At 41.1% G+C, this 16,435-nt stretch overlaps 1 protein-coding gene across 3 annotated transcripts in view; it reads right to left on the minus strand.

The window, feature by feature from the left end:
- Window positions 1-2,698: 2,698 nt before the first annotated feature.
- tcea2 (transcription elongation factor A (SII), 2) overlaps window positions 2,699-16,435 on the minus strand; it is a 20,052-nt gene continuing 6,315 nt past the window's right edge. Inside the window, exons 1-9 of one of the 3 annotated variants that reach the window (XM_061686485.1) lie at window positions 15,598-16,435; window positions 15,205-15,310; window positions 11,524-11,620; window positions 8,935-9,065; window positions 7,088-7,145; window positions 5,159-5,312; window positions 4,932-5,078; window positions 4,744-4,815; window positions 2,699-2,967 (exon numbers count right to left, since the gene is read on the minus strand). The exon at window positions 15,598-16,435 is cut by the window's right edge and continues 585 nt beyond it. In XM_061686485.1, coding sequence (XP_061542469.1) covers window positions 2,959-2,967; window positions 4,744-4,815; window positions 4,932-5,078; window positions 5,159-5,312; window positions 7,088-7,145; window positions 8,935-9,065; window positions 11,524-11,620; window positions 15,205-15,295 — 759 coding nt within the window. In that variant the 5' untranslated portion in view covers window positions 15,296-15,310; window positions 15,598-16,435 and the 3' untranslated portion in view covers window positions 2,699-2,958. The remainder of the gene's footprint in view (window positions 2,968-4,743; window positions 4,816-4,931; window positions 5,079-5,158; window positions 5,313-7,087; window positions 7,146-8,934; window positions 9,066-11,523; window positions 11,621-15,204; window positions 15,311-15,597) is intronic. The other 2 variants (XM_061686475.1, XM_061686465.1) reach the window with 2 other exon arrangements.

Here is a 16,435-nt window from a genome sequence, read left to right on the forward strand (position 1 = left end):
TCAGTCACCAATCCTCTTTACAAAACTGTTGCAGTCCAGCAAAGAATCCTGGGATGTCTGATGTGAATGGCTCTCTTGAGGTCTATGCAGCAAAGTTGGAAAATCAGTTTAGCGCAAACGACTCAAAATCAGTCTGGCATGCATTCCAATCGCTGACTAATTACAAGCGACGATCCCCCCAAGCTGAGAACAATAGCACACTAGCCAACGACTTGAATACCTTCTACTGCAGATTTGAAAAGGACACTTTCACACCCCACACCCACCCGGCCGCACCCGCGACCACAACCACACCTCTGACTTCTGCGTTAACCATCCATGAACAGGATGTGAGACGCATCTTCAAACAACAAAAGATTAACAAAGCGGCAGGCCCGGACCATGTGTCCGCATCCTGCCTCAAAGTCTGCGCGGACCAGCTCGCTCCAGTCTTCACTCAGATCTTTAACAGATCTTTGGAAATGTGCGAAGTTCCATCCTGCTTCAAACGCTCCACCATCATTCCAGTCCCCAAGAAACCTGCAATCTCTGGTCTGAATGACTACAGGCCTGTCGCTTTGACATCTGTGGTCATGAAGTCCTTTGAACGTCTCGTGCTGGACCACCTCAAGAGTGTCACATGTCCCCTGCTGGACCCCCTGCAGTTTGCCTACCAAGCGAACAGGTCTGCGGATGATGCAGTCAACATGGGACTGCACTTCATCCGAGAACACCTCGACAGTGCAGGGACCTACGCGAGGATCCTGTTCGTGGACTTCAGCTCAGCGTTCAACACCATCATCCCTGAACTCCTTTCATCCAAGCTTCTCCAGCTCAGCGTCTCACCTGCCATCTGCCAGTGGATTTACAGCTTTCTGACGGGCAGGACACAGCAGGTCAGGCTGGGGGAGGCCACCTCATCCACACGCAGCATCAGCACTGGGGCGCCCCAAGGTTGTGTCCTCTCTCCGCTGCTCTTCTCTCTCTACACGAACGACTGCACCTCAGCGAACCCGACTGTCAAGCTCCTGAAGTTTGCAGATGACACCACTGTCATCGGCCTCATCAAGGACGGTGACGAGTCTGCATATCGACAGGAAGCGGAGCGGCTGGAGCTGTGGTGCGGCCGACACAACCTGGAGCGGAACACGCTCAAGACGGTAGAGATGATCGTGGACTTCAGGAGGCATCCTTCGCCACAGCTGCCCCTCACGTTGTCCAGCTGCCTTGTGTCAACCGTCGAGACCTTCAAGTTCCTGGGAATTACAATCTCTCAGGACCTGAAGTGGGCGACCAACATCAACTCCGTCCTCAAAAAGGCCCAGCAGAGGATGTACTTCCTGCGGCTTCTGAGAAAGCACGGCCTGCCACCGGAGCTGCTGAGACAGTTCTACACAGCGGTCATCGAATCGGTCCTGTGTTCTTCCATCACAGTCTGGTTTGGTGCTGCTACAAAAAAGGACAAACTCCGACTGCAACGGACAATCAAAACTGCTGAAAGGATTGTCGGTACCCCCCTACCCACCATTGAGGACTTGCACGCTGCCATAACTAAGACAAGGGCGTGCAAAATCCTCTCAGACCCTCCGCACCCCGGTCACCAGCTCCTTCCCTCAGGTAGGCACTACCAATCAATGCAAACTAGAACTGGTAGACATTCCAACAGCTTCTTCCCTCTTGCGATCAACTTCTTAAACAGCTAACCTACAATTCCATTACAACATGCTGGCAATTTTTTTGACTTGAGTTCGTTGTCACATTTCTGTGGTTCCAATTATGTATTACTCATGCACTCACTGAAGTTGTCTCGCCATGCTGCACTATATGCATATACTGGCCACTCGTGCCATAGCAGGATCTGCTCCATTTGCACACTGATTGAGGAGCATCTGTAACATTTGCACAACCAACATTGTCCCAGATGATCGCACTACTCGTCACTTTAAACCGCAATTACTCCTTGAAGTCTCAGCGCCCTTTGCACAATCATTGCACCGGACTATTGCAATATTAGTCGTTCGAACTGCTCTAAGTGCTAGAGGACTCTGCATCTTTTTGCACAATTGTTTTCTGTCAATGTCTTTATGTCTCCAAAGTGTTCTGTAAATTGACTGTCTGTTGTACTAGAGCGGCTCCAACTACCGGAGACAAATTCCTTGTGTGTTTTGGACATACTTGGCAAATAAAGATGATTCTGATTCTGATTACACAACAACTCAATCCGGTTTTGGTTTGCTTGAGGTTTTTGCTGCCAAAGGAGGCTCAACCAGTTACACACGTGGTCAAAATATCTGTGGTTCAACAGAATTATTTTTAAAAACACTTCCGAAACATGCCGGGACAACAATTTTGTCAATGAATGTATTTTACATTTAGCCCTTTTACTTGTGTTACCCAATTTCCCGCAAAAAGGTTTTCACCCCTACTTTTGTCAAAAGTTAAGATGTCATGAGATTTCTTGTTCTACTGTCAGAAAACACCCTCAAACATTTCAGAAGTAGCGTTTGTGGGGGGGAAAGAAAAAAAGCTAACCTGTGACACCCGTTTTGATTCACTTGACTTATTTGAGGCTGAGAAAACGAATGAATGAGAAGGTTTAAAAAAAAAAAATGAAGACAATCAGAAGACAATCAGCACCCGGATGTTGCAGTAATTCAGGAGCAACTTTATTGGGCACAACATTCGTCAACATTGTGTGAAAAAAAAAAACAAGAACACATCTTGCGAGTCCACAAAGCCCAAATAGCTCGACAACTGGAGAACATTTTATATACAACACATACTCCATACAAAAAAAAATACCAAGAGACGATACAAACTAGCAATTGTTTTTTCTCCAAACATTCCATCATTACTATCTTAAGATATACATTTTTGTACATACATTTATTTTGGAGAAATGTTCCAAAACAAAGCTACCCTTCAAACCAAAATTCAGCTGCTTCTTTCACATCAGGGCGGCACAATAAAATGCTCTCCTCAGCAGAACTGAAAGGCAAATAAAATAATAATTTTAGTTTTTTAATCATTATGAATTCATTATCATTTAGTTTGCCTTTTTTTTTTTTTTTTTTTTTTTTTCATGGATTGGGGAAAAGAAATGTGAGCGTCAATAGTTGGCTATATCAGTGGTGTCCATACTAAAGCCCAGGGGCCATTTGTGGCCCATTGTCCATTTTTTAGTGGCCTGAGGCATATGCTAAAATTTCCGATAGACAGCACTCGTGTCATTGGCCTGCATTGCACTGCTAATTGTCTACACAGGCGGATGGCAGGAGAAGATGAAGAAATCAGTTCTCACTTCAACATTTTCCACCAATCACGCACCATTTGGCAAGACGGGCCTTTTTTGAGGAGCGCGCAAAATGACACCTTTCATTGGGTGTAACGCCCATGACTACTTTTACTATAACTACTACTACTACTAATAATATAATGTATACAAAACTATATCGTTGCTTTGCATATCTTTACCTCCACTGATGGGATAGGCTCCAGTTCACCCGTGACCCTAATGCGCACAAGCGCCATAGAAAATTGGTGAATGGATGGAATTATGGTGGTGAAGGGTGAGATTTCAATAACAAAAGGAGGGGTTCAGAAAAAAAAAATACTCCAAAGGAGGAACAATAGGTTGGGCTCTGCTGCCACCTATTGGGGAATTTGGTATTTGAAATATTCTGATTTATGTATTCATAATACAGTGGAACGTTGGTTCATGAATTTAACTCATTCCGAGTCAAAGACCCGGCAAGGAGCAGATGGCGGGGCCCACGCACTCAGGCGAGTATGCGGCATCGAGAAGGCCAGCTCAGTGCCTCCCGCACGCAACCGCCACTTTCCAAGGCTCCCCGATAGCACGGTCATTTGCACGTTCTAGGGAGCCATACTCAGGGCTACTTTGCAGCACACACACACAAAAAAAAAGACACTTGAAAAAGTCTACACGTCCCTGTTCAAATACTTTGCTGTCTTGGTGACATGAAATAATGAGACCACGATAACTCACTTCAAAATTAACTGACCCCCTTTTTAGCGAAAGTGAAAAGAAACTGAGAATGTGGTTGCACAAATATGCACACCCTGTTGTAACTTGGAAGTTGGTTGTGTTCAGAATTACCCAATTACATTCAAACTCATGTTAAATGAGAGCCATTACACAACCGCCACCATTTAAAGTGCCTCTGATTAGCCCTAAATAAAGTTCAGATGTTCTGGATTTAAAACTATTATTATTTTTTTTAAACTTAGTTGTACAGGTTAAACAGTAGGTCAAATTAATGGTGGAAAACATTTTTCAATAATTTCACTTGGACTCCTTTGTTTTCCCACTAAGCACTGGTATTTGAACAGGGGTGTAGACTTTCTATAGCCACTGTATGTGACGCACAGAGTGAATAATATTTCTTGCTAAATGAGAAAGCACAACTGAGCATTCCGCTCGGATGATGGGACTCTTTGCAAACGGAAGCAATGTTCATGAACCCAAGCGATATTTGTTCGATAAACTCGTCAGTAAACCGATTTGTTCATGAAGAGCCGTTCGCGAACTGAGGTTCCACTGTACTGGTAAATTTATGCAAACATAAAACATTTGTAATTATACTATATTTAACATATTTGAAAGTCTTGTTTTTAAAGCTTACAATTTATATAAATAAGATTTCTGTCTGTAATAAATGCCTTGTATTCTCTACCGTCAAGGAAATAAACTGTCACTGTCTGCCATGTGAAGAAAGATGGTCGTGAACGCGAGGTGTTTACCTTCCATCGGTTGCCACAGCCATTACACAACACGAAGGTGGTCATTGGCTCATCCGCACTGCGAGTTTGCACCTAATTAAAAAGCACACACATGTGCACAGCAGTGATTGGAACACAACAGTCAGGTGCGCACATTTACTGTGTGTGTGTGTGTGTGTGTGTGTGTGTGTGTGTGCGTATACTTGTACCTGCGTGTACGTGCAGTTCTTCCCCTGACACTTACTGCACACAAACATGTCAGTCTCGCTCCCACCCACTTTGGACAGCTGATGCTCCCGAATGGACTCCTTGGTCAGAGCCTCTCTGATCTTCTTCAGCTCTGCGCTCGCCATCTCCTGCGCCCGCAAACACACACGCACGCACAAATGAGCACACCGTGCTGACTTCTAAAATGGGAGCGTACTTGTAAGCAGACCTCAGAAGTCATGGAGGCGATGCGGTGAGCGGAGATGTTTCCACACAGGACGTTCCGCCGCAGGTCTGGGTTCTTCTGGTCCTTCAGGTTGGAGACGCGACTCCGCAGACGCGCTTTGTACTTTATGTCTGTCGCCTTGAAATCTTCGAAGATCTGTGAGCACGACCAGCTGTCAAGAACGTCAAGTGCCTCACATTTGGGGTTCACGACGGTAGCGACGATTCGAGGTTACTGACGGTGACAGTGAGTGGCTAAAAAAATGTGTTATAAAGGCCGAGCTGAGTCGGGGAGCACGACTCCATTAACTTTGCTGATTAGATTTTTAGCTAATTAGGTACAATGCTAATGTGACTTGTTGTCCTTATAGCGCACCTACAACAGCCAAACCTAAACTGACCAGTACATCTCCTGTTCCTATTCAACTACATTGTCATTGTATTTGTTACTGTACTGTATATTTTATGTGACTAACATGGCCAGTTCACAAGGGTCACGACAGACTGTTTGATTAGGTGGAATCCTGTTGTCCATGTAATGCCATCAAATGGATCCATGTATTTTTTTGTGTATGTTTAATGTATAAAGTGTATACATTTACAGGGCAGGTGATCCATTTCTTATACGACAGACCCTTTCCAAAACATTAGAATATCATGGAAATAAACTGGAAAGTTCCATTCAAAAAGTTAAAATTTCATGGATTATCGAATCAGGGCCAACAATTTAAATAATTTATATTATTTATGTTGTTATTTTTTTACATAATCTGGACTTCCAGCTCATAAACCCCATGAAATCAATACGATTCTTTTGCAGGCCATAAATGTTTTAAATGGAGTGTCACACACTAATTATCTCCTCAAGTCAAAGCAGCTGCAATATCCACAGTCACTCATGATTTGGGTGCAATGTCCAGTGCTGGTGTTGGTAAACTCTGCTTTCTTAAATCCAAGGTCACCGCAACAGTCTAACAGAATGTTTTCGGGGACTTGATGATTCCTTCTGTATGGAGATCCAGAGTTCATCTTCCAGCAGGACCTGGCCCCTGCCCATACCGCCAGAAGCACCAAAACCTGAATTGAAAAATCACATTTTTGGAATTCCTGATTTTGTGGGTTTTATGAGCTGGAAGCCCAAATTATGTAAAAATAAACAAATACTTCAAATTGTTTCAATTATGGGCCCTGAATCTATAATTGATGACTCGATTAACTTTTTGAATGGAATTATGGAAATAAATAAACTTTTCCATCCTATTCAAATGTTTTGAAAAGAGTGTACATTAAAAACGACTCGCCCTTATCACTTAAGTTTTAGCAGTTCAGGAGACAATTTAATTGTGACTTATGTACATGTAGAAAATAGTTAAAATAATTCCTAAAACTTGCTCCATTGATTTAATCTTAAAGTGCAATATTTCCCCCCCCCCCCCCCCGTTTCAAATAACCGATTTCAAGTTTTAGTTTTGTTTTTTTATATATACAATCACTATGATTAGTTATGTGCGCCCGTAAGATAAACTAAATTAAACCCACATTTTTCTTAAGCGTGTGGTTGTTGTAAAAGGTTCGTATAACAATTTTCCTCATCTACTTAAATTTGCACTATAACAAAAGGGGAAAACACTATTTTGTTATTTATGTCAATTATTCTATGATTATCCTGATCTAGCCTTAGTTGACATCAATTTAAGCTCTATGCGGCCCCATCCTGTTTTTACCCTCGACTATAAAGAGTGGTTAAATTCACTTTACGATTGTAGGACAATTCAGAAGATTACAATGAATGGTGTTCGACCTTAACAGTGCCACTGTACCTTGCCTTTTAATGTCTAAATAATGAAATCAAATCGGTGCTGTTAAATTCTTTTGTTTGTGGTTATATAATCAAGTCCATGGATTAAAAAAAAAAAAAAAAAAAAAAAGGATATGTTCTTCAATTTGCGCCGCAAGGAGGCTGCAGTCGACTCCAAAGTTCTTGTAGTCATCTGGAACATAAACAAGGATTTTCTATATTTAGACATTTATTTATGACGAGTGAAGCTAATTTACATAATGCTTTGGCCCTATTAAGATCGTGACTGTGAGACAATGTACAAGACTATCTAAGGGTTTCAGGGCTAACTATAGTTTGTATACTTTGAGTTTCCCATGAACTTAACATACAGTGCAGTGGAAAACTATTTGCACCCTCCCTGATTTCAATATCTTCTGCATTTTTATCACTCTCGAATGTGTCCGATCATCAAACCAATTTTAAAATCTCAAAGAGACAAACCATGTAAATATGAAATGTAGTTCCGAAATAAATATTTGATCAATTAAGGGGAACAAAAAAAACACGTATCTGGTCAGTATCAGTAATTATAGTACATGATATCTGAAATATATATATATATATATATATATATATATATACACACACATACACGCACACACACAGTCGTGCTCCTCATTATAGGCACCCCTTCATTTTTTGCATAACCTGTATAATATCTTCAGAAATTATTGGAAATGTACCACACTTGTATCATCAGGGTCTTTTAATTGGTGGTCCAAAATAATTTAACAAAGAATATTGTTTGTGTTTTTCAACTTTGATGTTGTAATTTCATCTGTGCATAAAATATTGTTTATCATTTACTCTTTTGTATAAAACGTAAGTTGTCGATAGAAAAATGTTTGACTTGATTCAAATTCTTCAGGAGATATTCCACATTTAGTACTTAGCGTAATTTCTCTCGTGTGTAACGCGCACCCTCAAAGTTGACCTCAAAATTCTGGAAAACCCTTCTACCCATGTGTAATGTGTTTTTACAATGCATGACTTTCCTTCTACCCATATGATCAAAACGAAGTATTATCGGTATTTTGTTATTATTCTGAAGTTAAGCACTTTATTTGTACATGTAATACTTTCTATTTACTTGCTCTTATTTTGAAATTCACAGCCCTAATTTTATTTAGTAAATGAGAAAACACACAGTTGTGCTCATGTTTTATTACCAGGGCAGAATCTGTAAGATGGGTACAATTCTTTAAAGAAAACATGTAGGACCAGCCGTAACATTTAATTTGATTTTAATGGGATTCAAATTAAACTCAAGCATTTCAGAAAAGCATTTTCATTAAACAAAACCATGAAGAAATTAATGATGGTTGTTGTTCAGTAATGAGTCGTATTAAAACATATATATATATATATATTTCAAATTCTGCCAGGGTATGTGTAAACTTATGAGCACAACTGTACTTATATGCAGCCATACGTACCCGTCATATTAGAATGAAAGTCTACAGCACTCTTAACCTCTAGGTGGCGGTGGCATATTAGAATGAAAGTGTACAGCTTTTTCATAACCTCTAGATGGCACCATACATTTATAAAATGTGGACGTTTTTTTCCATTTCCCCCTATACCCGTGTAAAAGCTCACTATTGACGTTTGACAGTTTTATGGGGACAATTTTTTTTTATTATACACGAGACATTATGGTAAACTTCATGGGTGCCAATAATGGTGAGCAGAACTGTATAGTTCTCCCTTGTTTGTCTATTTCAATGTGCAGTGTTTAACAAACTTTCACTTCCACCGGTTCCCCTAATAAAATTAATATTAAGTTTTATCAAAAGAGTGAAAGTGGAAGCCTGGGCTTCCCTGCTAAAGCTGCTGCCCCGCGACCCGACCTCGGCTTGGCGGAAGAAAAAGGATGGATGGATGGATGCATGGATATCAAAGAGTGAAATATTTGTAAATAACATACAGTGGGTCCTTACCATCAGTTTGCAGTGCCACCACCAACAGCTCTCTACATTTATTCCGAACATTGTCTGTGGTGAGGGGAATGGCCGGGAAGGACGTGACCAAGGAGGGTATGTCAATGGGGGACTCAGCTCTAGCGTTGCTGCTGTCAACAAATTAAACCAAAAAAAACAAAAAACAAAAAAAAGTGTGTCACAGCTTCACATTGTCTCTCAAGAAATACCAGTAAGGCACAATTCATATGTTTTGCTCTCCAGTGGCACAATTGGGATTTGCGTCATGACAGCATAAATAGAAAATAACATCAGCTCTCTTCAGATCGGAATCAGCAGTCTTCCAAATTTGGATAAAAATACGATAGAAGGGTTGGGCAATATGGCCTTAAAATAAAATTGCTGTTCCCCCCCCCCCCCCCACAAAAATCTGCATTCCTACACTGAACAAAAATATAAACAACACTTTTGTTTTTGCTCCCATTTCTCGTGAGCCGGACTCCAAGATCTAAAACTTTTTCTACTTACACAAAAGGCCTTTTCCCTCAAATATTGTTCACAAATCTGTCTAAATCTGTGTTAGTGAGCATTTCTCCTTTGTCAAGATAATCCATCCCACCTCACAGGTGTATATCAAGATGCTGATTAGACAGCATGATTATTGCACAGGTGTGCCTTAGGCTGGCCACAATAAAAGGCCACTCTGAAATGTGCAGTTTTATCACACAGCACAATGCCACAGATATCGCAAGTTCTGACGGAGAGTGCAATAGGCATGCTGACTGCAGGAATGTCCACCAGAGCTGTTGCCCATGAATTGAGTGTTCATTTCTCTACCGTAAGCAGTCTCCGGCCTCACAACCGCAGACCACGTGTAACCACACTAGCCCAGGCCCTCCACATCCGGCATGCTCACCTCCAAGATCGTCTGAGACCAGCCACCCGGACAGCTGCTGCAACAATCGCATTGCATAACCAAAGAATTTCTGCACAAACCGTCAGAAACTGTCTCAGGGAAGCTCATCTGCATGCTCGTCGTCCTCATCGGGGTCTCGGTGTAGTTACACGTGGTCGGCGGTTGTTCAAACTACTCTGACAAGTTCAATGAATCCAAAATGAGCAAATGTAACACATTACTACTTACCTCTTTGCCTGTGGTCTGAAACTTAAATCGAATGGCTTGGCCATAATGAGCATTGTGACATTTAGAGGGAAAACAGGGAAGCTTACAAACCTGAGAAAACCATCCCAAATTTATAATACGGGGTGGCAGTTGTGGGGTTGTTTGTTACAAGAGGGACTGGTGCACTTTACAAAATAGATGGCATCATGAGGAAAGAACATTATGTGGAAATACTGAAGCAACATTTCAAGACATCAGCCAGGAAGTTAGAGCGAGGGTGCAAATTGATCTGCCAAATGGACAAAGCACACTGCCAAACTGGTTACAAAGTGGTTTAAAGATCAAGTCAATCTTTTGGAGTTGCCATCACAAAGCACGGATCCCAATCCTATTGAACATTTATGGACAGAGCTGAAAAAGCATGTGCGAGTAAGTTGGCCTACAAACTTGACTCAGTTATGTCAGTTCTGTCTCAAGTAATGGACCGAAATTTCTGCCAACTATTGTTTGAGCAAAATCATACAGTTTAAGGGCAATGGTACCAAATACTAATTCAATTTATGGACTGTAACTTCTGACTTTGAAGAAATTAACAAAAAATTGTTTAAAAAAAAAAAAAAAAGACCTAATTGACCTAAAATGGTAAAAGTCTTGTCTGATTTCATGTCAGACACAGAAAAAGAAAAAACATGTTTTTATATTAAGGATGTAAACTTCTGGATTCAACTGTACACCATCAATGCGAACCTGACATAATTGAAATACAAGGATTGTTGAGGTATATACAACCAAGCCTGTCCCATCCACACTAATGAACACAAAAAAAGCAACTTAAAGCTTAACGACAGTGAATGCAGACAGTTAAATATGGTTTAAATATGCCACATTAGTGGTTTATTGATCATTAAATAAGGAAAACAATTGCCGATGGAGGCCAGTGGAGGAATGCTGAGGTTACCATCTTTTAAATCAATGGGGACAAGACTCGGCCCAGTTCCAATTAAACCCTGGAGCATTTAATATTTGCATGTATGCATGTATTATTGTTTACATCAGTGTTTTCACAGCCTGGTGATGATGCGTGTGGAGTTACTGATGTGCAATTTGAGCGTCCTAGCATTCAGGATCTTTCATGTTTGTAAACACAACCATATTAGATGTGTCACTTGAAATCTAATTGGAAATAGACTGTAAAACAAGAACGAACACAGGTCTTACACTGAAATTGGACGATGGGACCTGCAATACAAATCCAGTCTAAGTGACAACAGAGGACGGAAGAACACCCTGCAATGAACAAATCCTGACGAGGATCAAAAGCGGGGTTGACTTTAGGTATGCAAAAGTTATAAACAGCAACTTTGGCATTGACAAACACTCACTATGAGTACCACCCTTGGCTAACGCTAAGGAAGTTACCATTTCCATCCAACATCTAGTATTATGCACAATGATGGCGAGACTCACAGCGTGACTATATGACACACCTTTTCTCACTGCTGCACGAGTCCTTGGAGGTGGATGTCATCCTCACAGGAGAGCCGTCATTCTTCTCCTTTTTCTCGGACTTATCCTTCGAGCCGTCTGATATAAACAGAAATAAAATTACGACAAATGATGCTCTTATAAGTATGGAAGAGATGTAGTCTTTATAGGGAACCTGTAAAATTGAATGCAATGGGGGGGGTCACATAAATCAGAATTTGAACAAAATGTTGGGGAAGAATATGCCTCTCAATCATGGGTGGGTTTTTTTTTTTTTATTATTGCTTTCGTTTTGGCTCAGAGGCTGCATTTAATTTCTAAAACATACAGATTAGCCAGGTCATTTGTAGATAAGATAAAAAATTAAATTCAAAGCATAGTTCAAATGTATATGTAAAATCTATGATTCTTTAAATTATTCAATAAATTAAACTCAAGGGTTTTGTATATAAAATAATTTTACTAATATTTTATTTAAAATAAATTGTTTTGCAATAACTAACGCCCTTATTATTACATTAATTGTCGCCGTTTCTGTCTATGTTGCCAGTACTTCATGGAATGTGTTCCTTATGTAACTGCCACATTTATTGTTGAGTTATGTTGTTAAATAAAACCATTACTTTAGGTCGTGTCCGAAAGAATGACCTCCTGGTTAATTCTTCTACTGGAAAAGGAAAAGAAATAAGCTCTAATTAAGCATTAGTATAAGTGAGACTATTCTACCCGAGTGATATCTATTGAGAGCATCAACTGTATTGTTACATCTTTCTGAAATTCCGATAATAAAATTAAGATTGGCATGTTGAGCTGTTTACAGAGAGCTGCTGAGTGGGCTTGAGTCTGAGTGAAGTCACAAGTCGTCGTCGTTGTTCAAGTCCAAGTCGACTTGCAAGTCCTGTGACATTTTTCCAAATTGAGTCTTTTGTCAAATTCATGACTCGAGTCTGATTCGAGTCCAAGTCATGTGACTCGAGTCACAGATGCATTCCGTCCTCAGTAGAAGTCGCACTTGTTTGTGTAATGTGTGGTCGGATGACTCAGATCGGATTTAACAAAAAATCCATAGTTAAAAACATCGACTTGCAGACAAAATAATTTCCACCTTCCCATAAAAAGGTTGAAACCCTGCTTGAGCCTGTGACATCAGCGTAAGTATCAGATGTGATTTCCCATTACTAGTATTACACGGCTCACAAGCAAGCCTGGGGTGTAATTGTTCCCTATTGTCAAAGTCTGGATGTTTCTTTAGACAATACGAGTGAAAATAGTAAGGTTAGATACATTTTTGTTGCCTTGTTTTGTTGAAATCGATCGCTGTAACGCTTCCTTGCAGAGAGCAACCATTTGTTTCCGCCTTTATCCACGGGTTTAGTGAGCGCTCCTTGTTGGATTGATTGCATCACTCACATTTGAAAAACAGTTTTGGGAGATGACATGACACAGGCTTTTCTTTTACAACGCTTTTGTATGATTGGTGCTGTCATGTAACCACTGACTTTGATGGCCATGGGTGGCTGTTAACGCAGCAAAAAACAAACACCTGCCAGCACATCTTCGTGTTCCTACTATTTTATCAGGCTTGCATGCTTGAAAAAAGGGTTTTGGACAATGACATTACACATCCGTTTGAGTTTGTGACATATTAAAGGCTTTTTGGACGGTCACGGGCTCGGCTGACCGGGACTTTGATGTCCACGGCTTGCAGACTTTGCATGCATGGATGGTCATCGCGAAATGCCATTTTAATTAATGAACGTGTAATAAATTAGCATTTTATTTAGCAATTGAACATAATTTTTGGGTGCTATAGCCGTTGTGTTCATGTGAGAGAGTGTAACTGTATACGATCGCTTGGCTTGAGCAAACGACGAGGATGTGTTGTGGCTTCAGCCGTGTTTACCATTTTAATCAATGACACCCAAATAAATTAACAATTTAACATAATTTTGGGGTGCTATAGCTGTTGTTATCATGCGGGGGTGCAAGTACATGATTGGTTGGGTCTAGGCTTGTAATGAGGATGGCTCCCGTCGCTGTGTTTTTGCCATTTTAAAATGATGACAACCTAATAAATTTGAAATTTAACAATTCTGCGGTGTCCATTCCCCATATTTGAGGATTAATGCCATTATCACTAAAGCAAGAAACACAGTTACCGTTATCTTCCAATAAATCACCTCCAAACAACTCCAAACCTCTGCAGTGATTGTATTGTCTAAACTACTAGCAGTTCACAATCAATATTTATCTAACAATGTGACAAAAATATCAAAACTATAAATAAAATACATCGTACTCACCGGAGATGCTGATGGAGATGCAGCAGACCTCCTTTCTTTTCTCCTGCCTGTCTGTGTAAGCTAGCTCCTATATGCGGCTCTGAAAGTGCCCCAAAATCCTTTTCCGGGTTGAAAACAAGCCTGACAGTAATATGCTGGTTGACCTAGCCACACAAAGTCAAGTTTTCGTTTGCTTTTTTAAAGTGGCCTTGAAAATGAATTTTTAATCACGTCCAAAATTGTCCTCTTCAGTCAATCAATTGTCATGCACAAAGTCAGGTCAACCAATCAGAGGACTATTTAGCTGAAACATTAAAAGGACGGGAAAAATACAAACATGACCCAGCCTGCGTGAAGGCGCAGAGTGGTGAATCTAAAACCTGATTGGTTAGACCATTTCAATGGCACGTGTGTGTTTGACTTGGTTGACGCCAGCACTTGGACAGATTACATTTACATGGCAGCACAAGGAACGTGAAATCTGATTAGACCAAAAATAATTGTAGATATACAGCACTGTACACAACTGGAAGCTGAGCAAAGCAGATGCCCACAGCACCCCCTATGAAATGAAGACAAAAGACTGTTGGAAATAGATTAATGTATATTTTAATGTGTATGCCATCTCGATATCATCGCTATCTGGATGGACTTCCGGGTCAAGCAAGGAGTGTGACGCCATTGCAACGCCACCCCCAATCTAGTTTTTCATTATAGTATACATCTAGTAAATTAGCGCTTACTTTCCACCGGTCTCCAGTTGACTACCTTTAAGATGTTTCACTCGGAACTCATTCCTCCTCCTTCTTCTTCTTCTTGGATCACTACTCTGCGTTGCTAATTAAGCAAGCTAACTCCTGCCACGAGCTCTCGCGGCATGCTCATGTAGCTACCTGCTACCATCTCTAGACTTGCAGCAAAACAACAGCCGTTGAAAAAAAAACAACGCCCGGTGGACTATACACACACTATGAACCAACGACTTGATTCATCCAACACGGTGGACTCTGAGGTGAGGAATCAACGACTTTGTACCTGACCAGTCATCGCAAGACACAGCCGACAAGGCACCCAGTCGCAAGATATCCGGTAAGACTAATATACTATTTTTTAAAACATTTTAAGAATTACATCAGCGCATGCACACCGAGCCGAATATTTCTTTGAAAACCCCAATAAAATATGGGTAATACTTCATGTTTTCAGCATGGATAACAGCAGCAAATCGATGGTGCGCATTATACATTGGTAGAAGGGTTTTCCTTACTTTTTGGGGGGCGTATTACGGTTGAGAGCGTATTATGCATGAGAAATTACGGTAATAAAGAGTCCAGAGTCACGGAAAGAATTGCCAGTCAGTTTGATTCTCGAGTTTCCACAGCATACACAAAAAACACACACCTATTAATTTCTTCCAGGACTTGATGAGCACTTTGGCCAGATTCTGTACTTCCTGGTCTGAACTTTGTTTCCTCACAGCATTCACCGACATTCCAACTCTGGTGGACTGGACAAATGACATTACATAAAGTTTAACATTTTTCTACGTACCGTATTTTCACAACCATAAGGCGCACCGTAATAAAAGGCGCAGTCTATGTTACGGGGTCTATTTCTGTATTTAACACATACATAAGGCGCACCGTATTATTGGGCGCAGGCATGGTAAAGCATACGCTATCTTAAAACATACGGTAGCATGCATGCACGCTAAAATGCATGCTAGCGTATGTTTCTAAAAAGGCAAAACTGAGTTCGGTTGTACTTTATTGAAGTACTTAACAATGTACTCACGTTATTTTTTGATCAATCCTCATCCACAAATCCATCAAAGTCCTCATCTTCTGTATCCGAAATGAACAGCTGGGCAAGTTCTCCATCAAACATGCGGGGTTCCCCATCGTCATTGTCAGAGTCAGTCTCGTTGCCGGGGGGCTGTTCAATGATGCCGGCTTTTGTGAAAGCTCGGACAACAGTCAAAGCAGATACCTTAGCCCAGGCATCCACAATCCATTCACATATGGTGGCGTAACTCCCCCAGCGATAGATGGCTAGATGGCGCCGTTTCATAAAACAAAAGCACCAAGACGGACTTCCTTGAAAATGTTCGCTTTTAATTTCTTCTGCAAGCGTTATTGCCCTCAGTCGAATGGTGACTGTAGAGACGCTTCTCCCGGCTGTTCTTTGATAATTAATCCATTGCTCGAGTTGGTCTTCCAACTCGGGCCACCTCGCCTTGTTTCCGCGGAAACTCAGCTTCGTCTTCTTGACTTGGCGAAAGCTCGTTTTCCTGCTTCTTCCACTTGCGAACCATGGATTCGTTGATCTTGAATTCTCTCGCGGCTGCTCGATTCCCATGTTCTTCCGCGTAACTGATAGTGTGTCTTTTCGTAGGTGCCATTTTCGGGGGTCCTTAGCCAAACCAATGTTGTTTTGCACAATGCACATACTGCCACTATATACCTACTGGGGGCATGCCTTTAGCGTCCTCTTTCACGCGCACCTTCCCCCTTCAACGTCCACATGCTGTCCTAGGTCACGTCCGCCTTTCCTCTATTTAAGCAGCATGTTGGCAAGAAATGCTCCCAGTCAGTCAAGCGGAGCGCTCATCAAAGTCACACAATAACATTTA

The sequence above is a fragment of the Phycodurus eques genome, chromosome 1 (genome assembly GCF_024500275.1).
Source record: "Phycodurus eques isolate BA_2022a chromosome 1, UOR_Pequ_1.1, whole genome shotgun sequence".
In the NCBI taxonomy this organism is placed as follows: domain Eukaryota; kingdom Metazoa; phylum Chordata; class Actinopteri; order Syngnathiformes; family Syngnathidae; genus Phycodurus; species Phycodurus eques.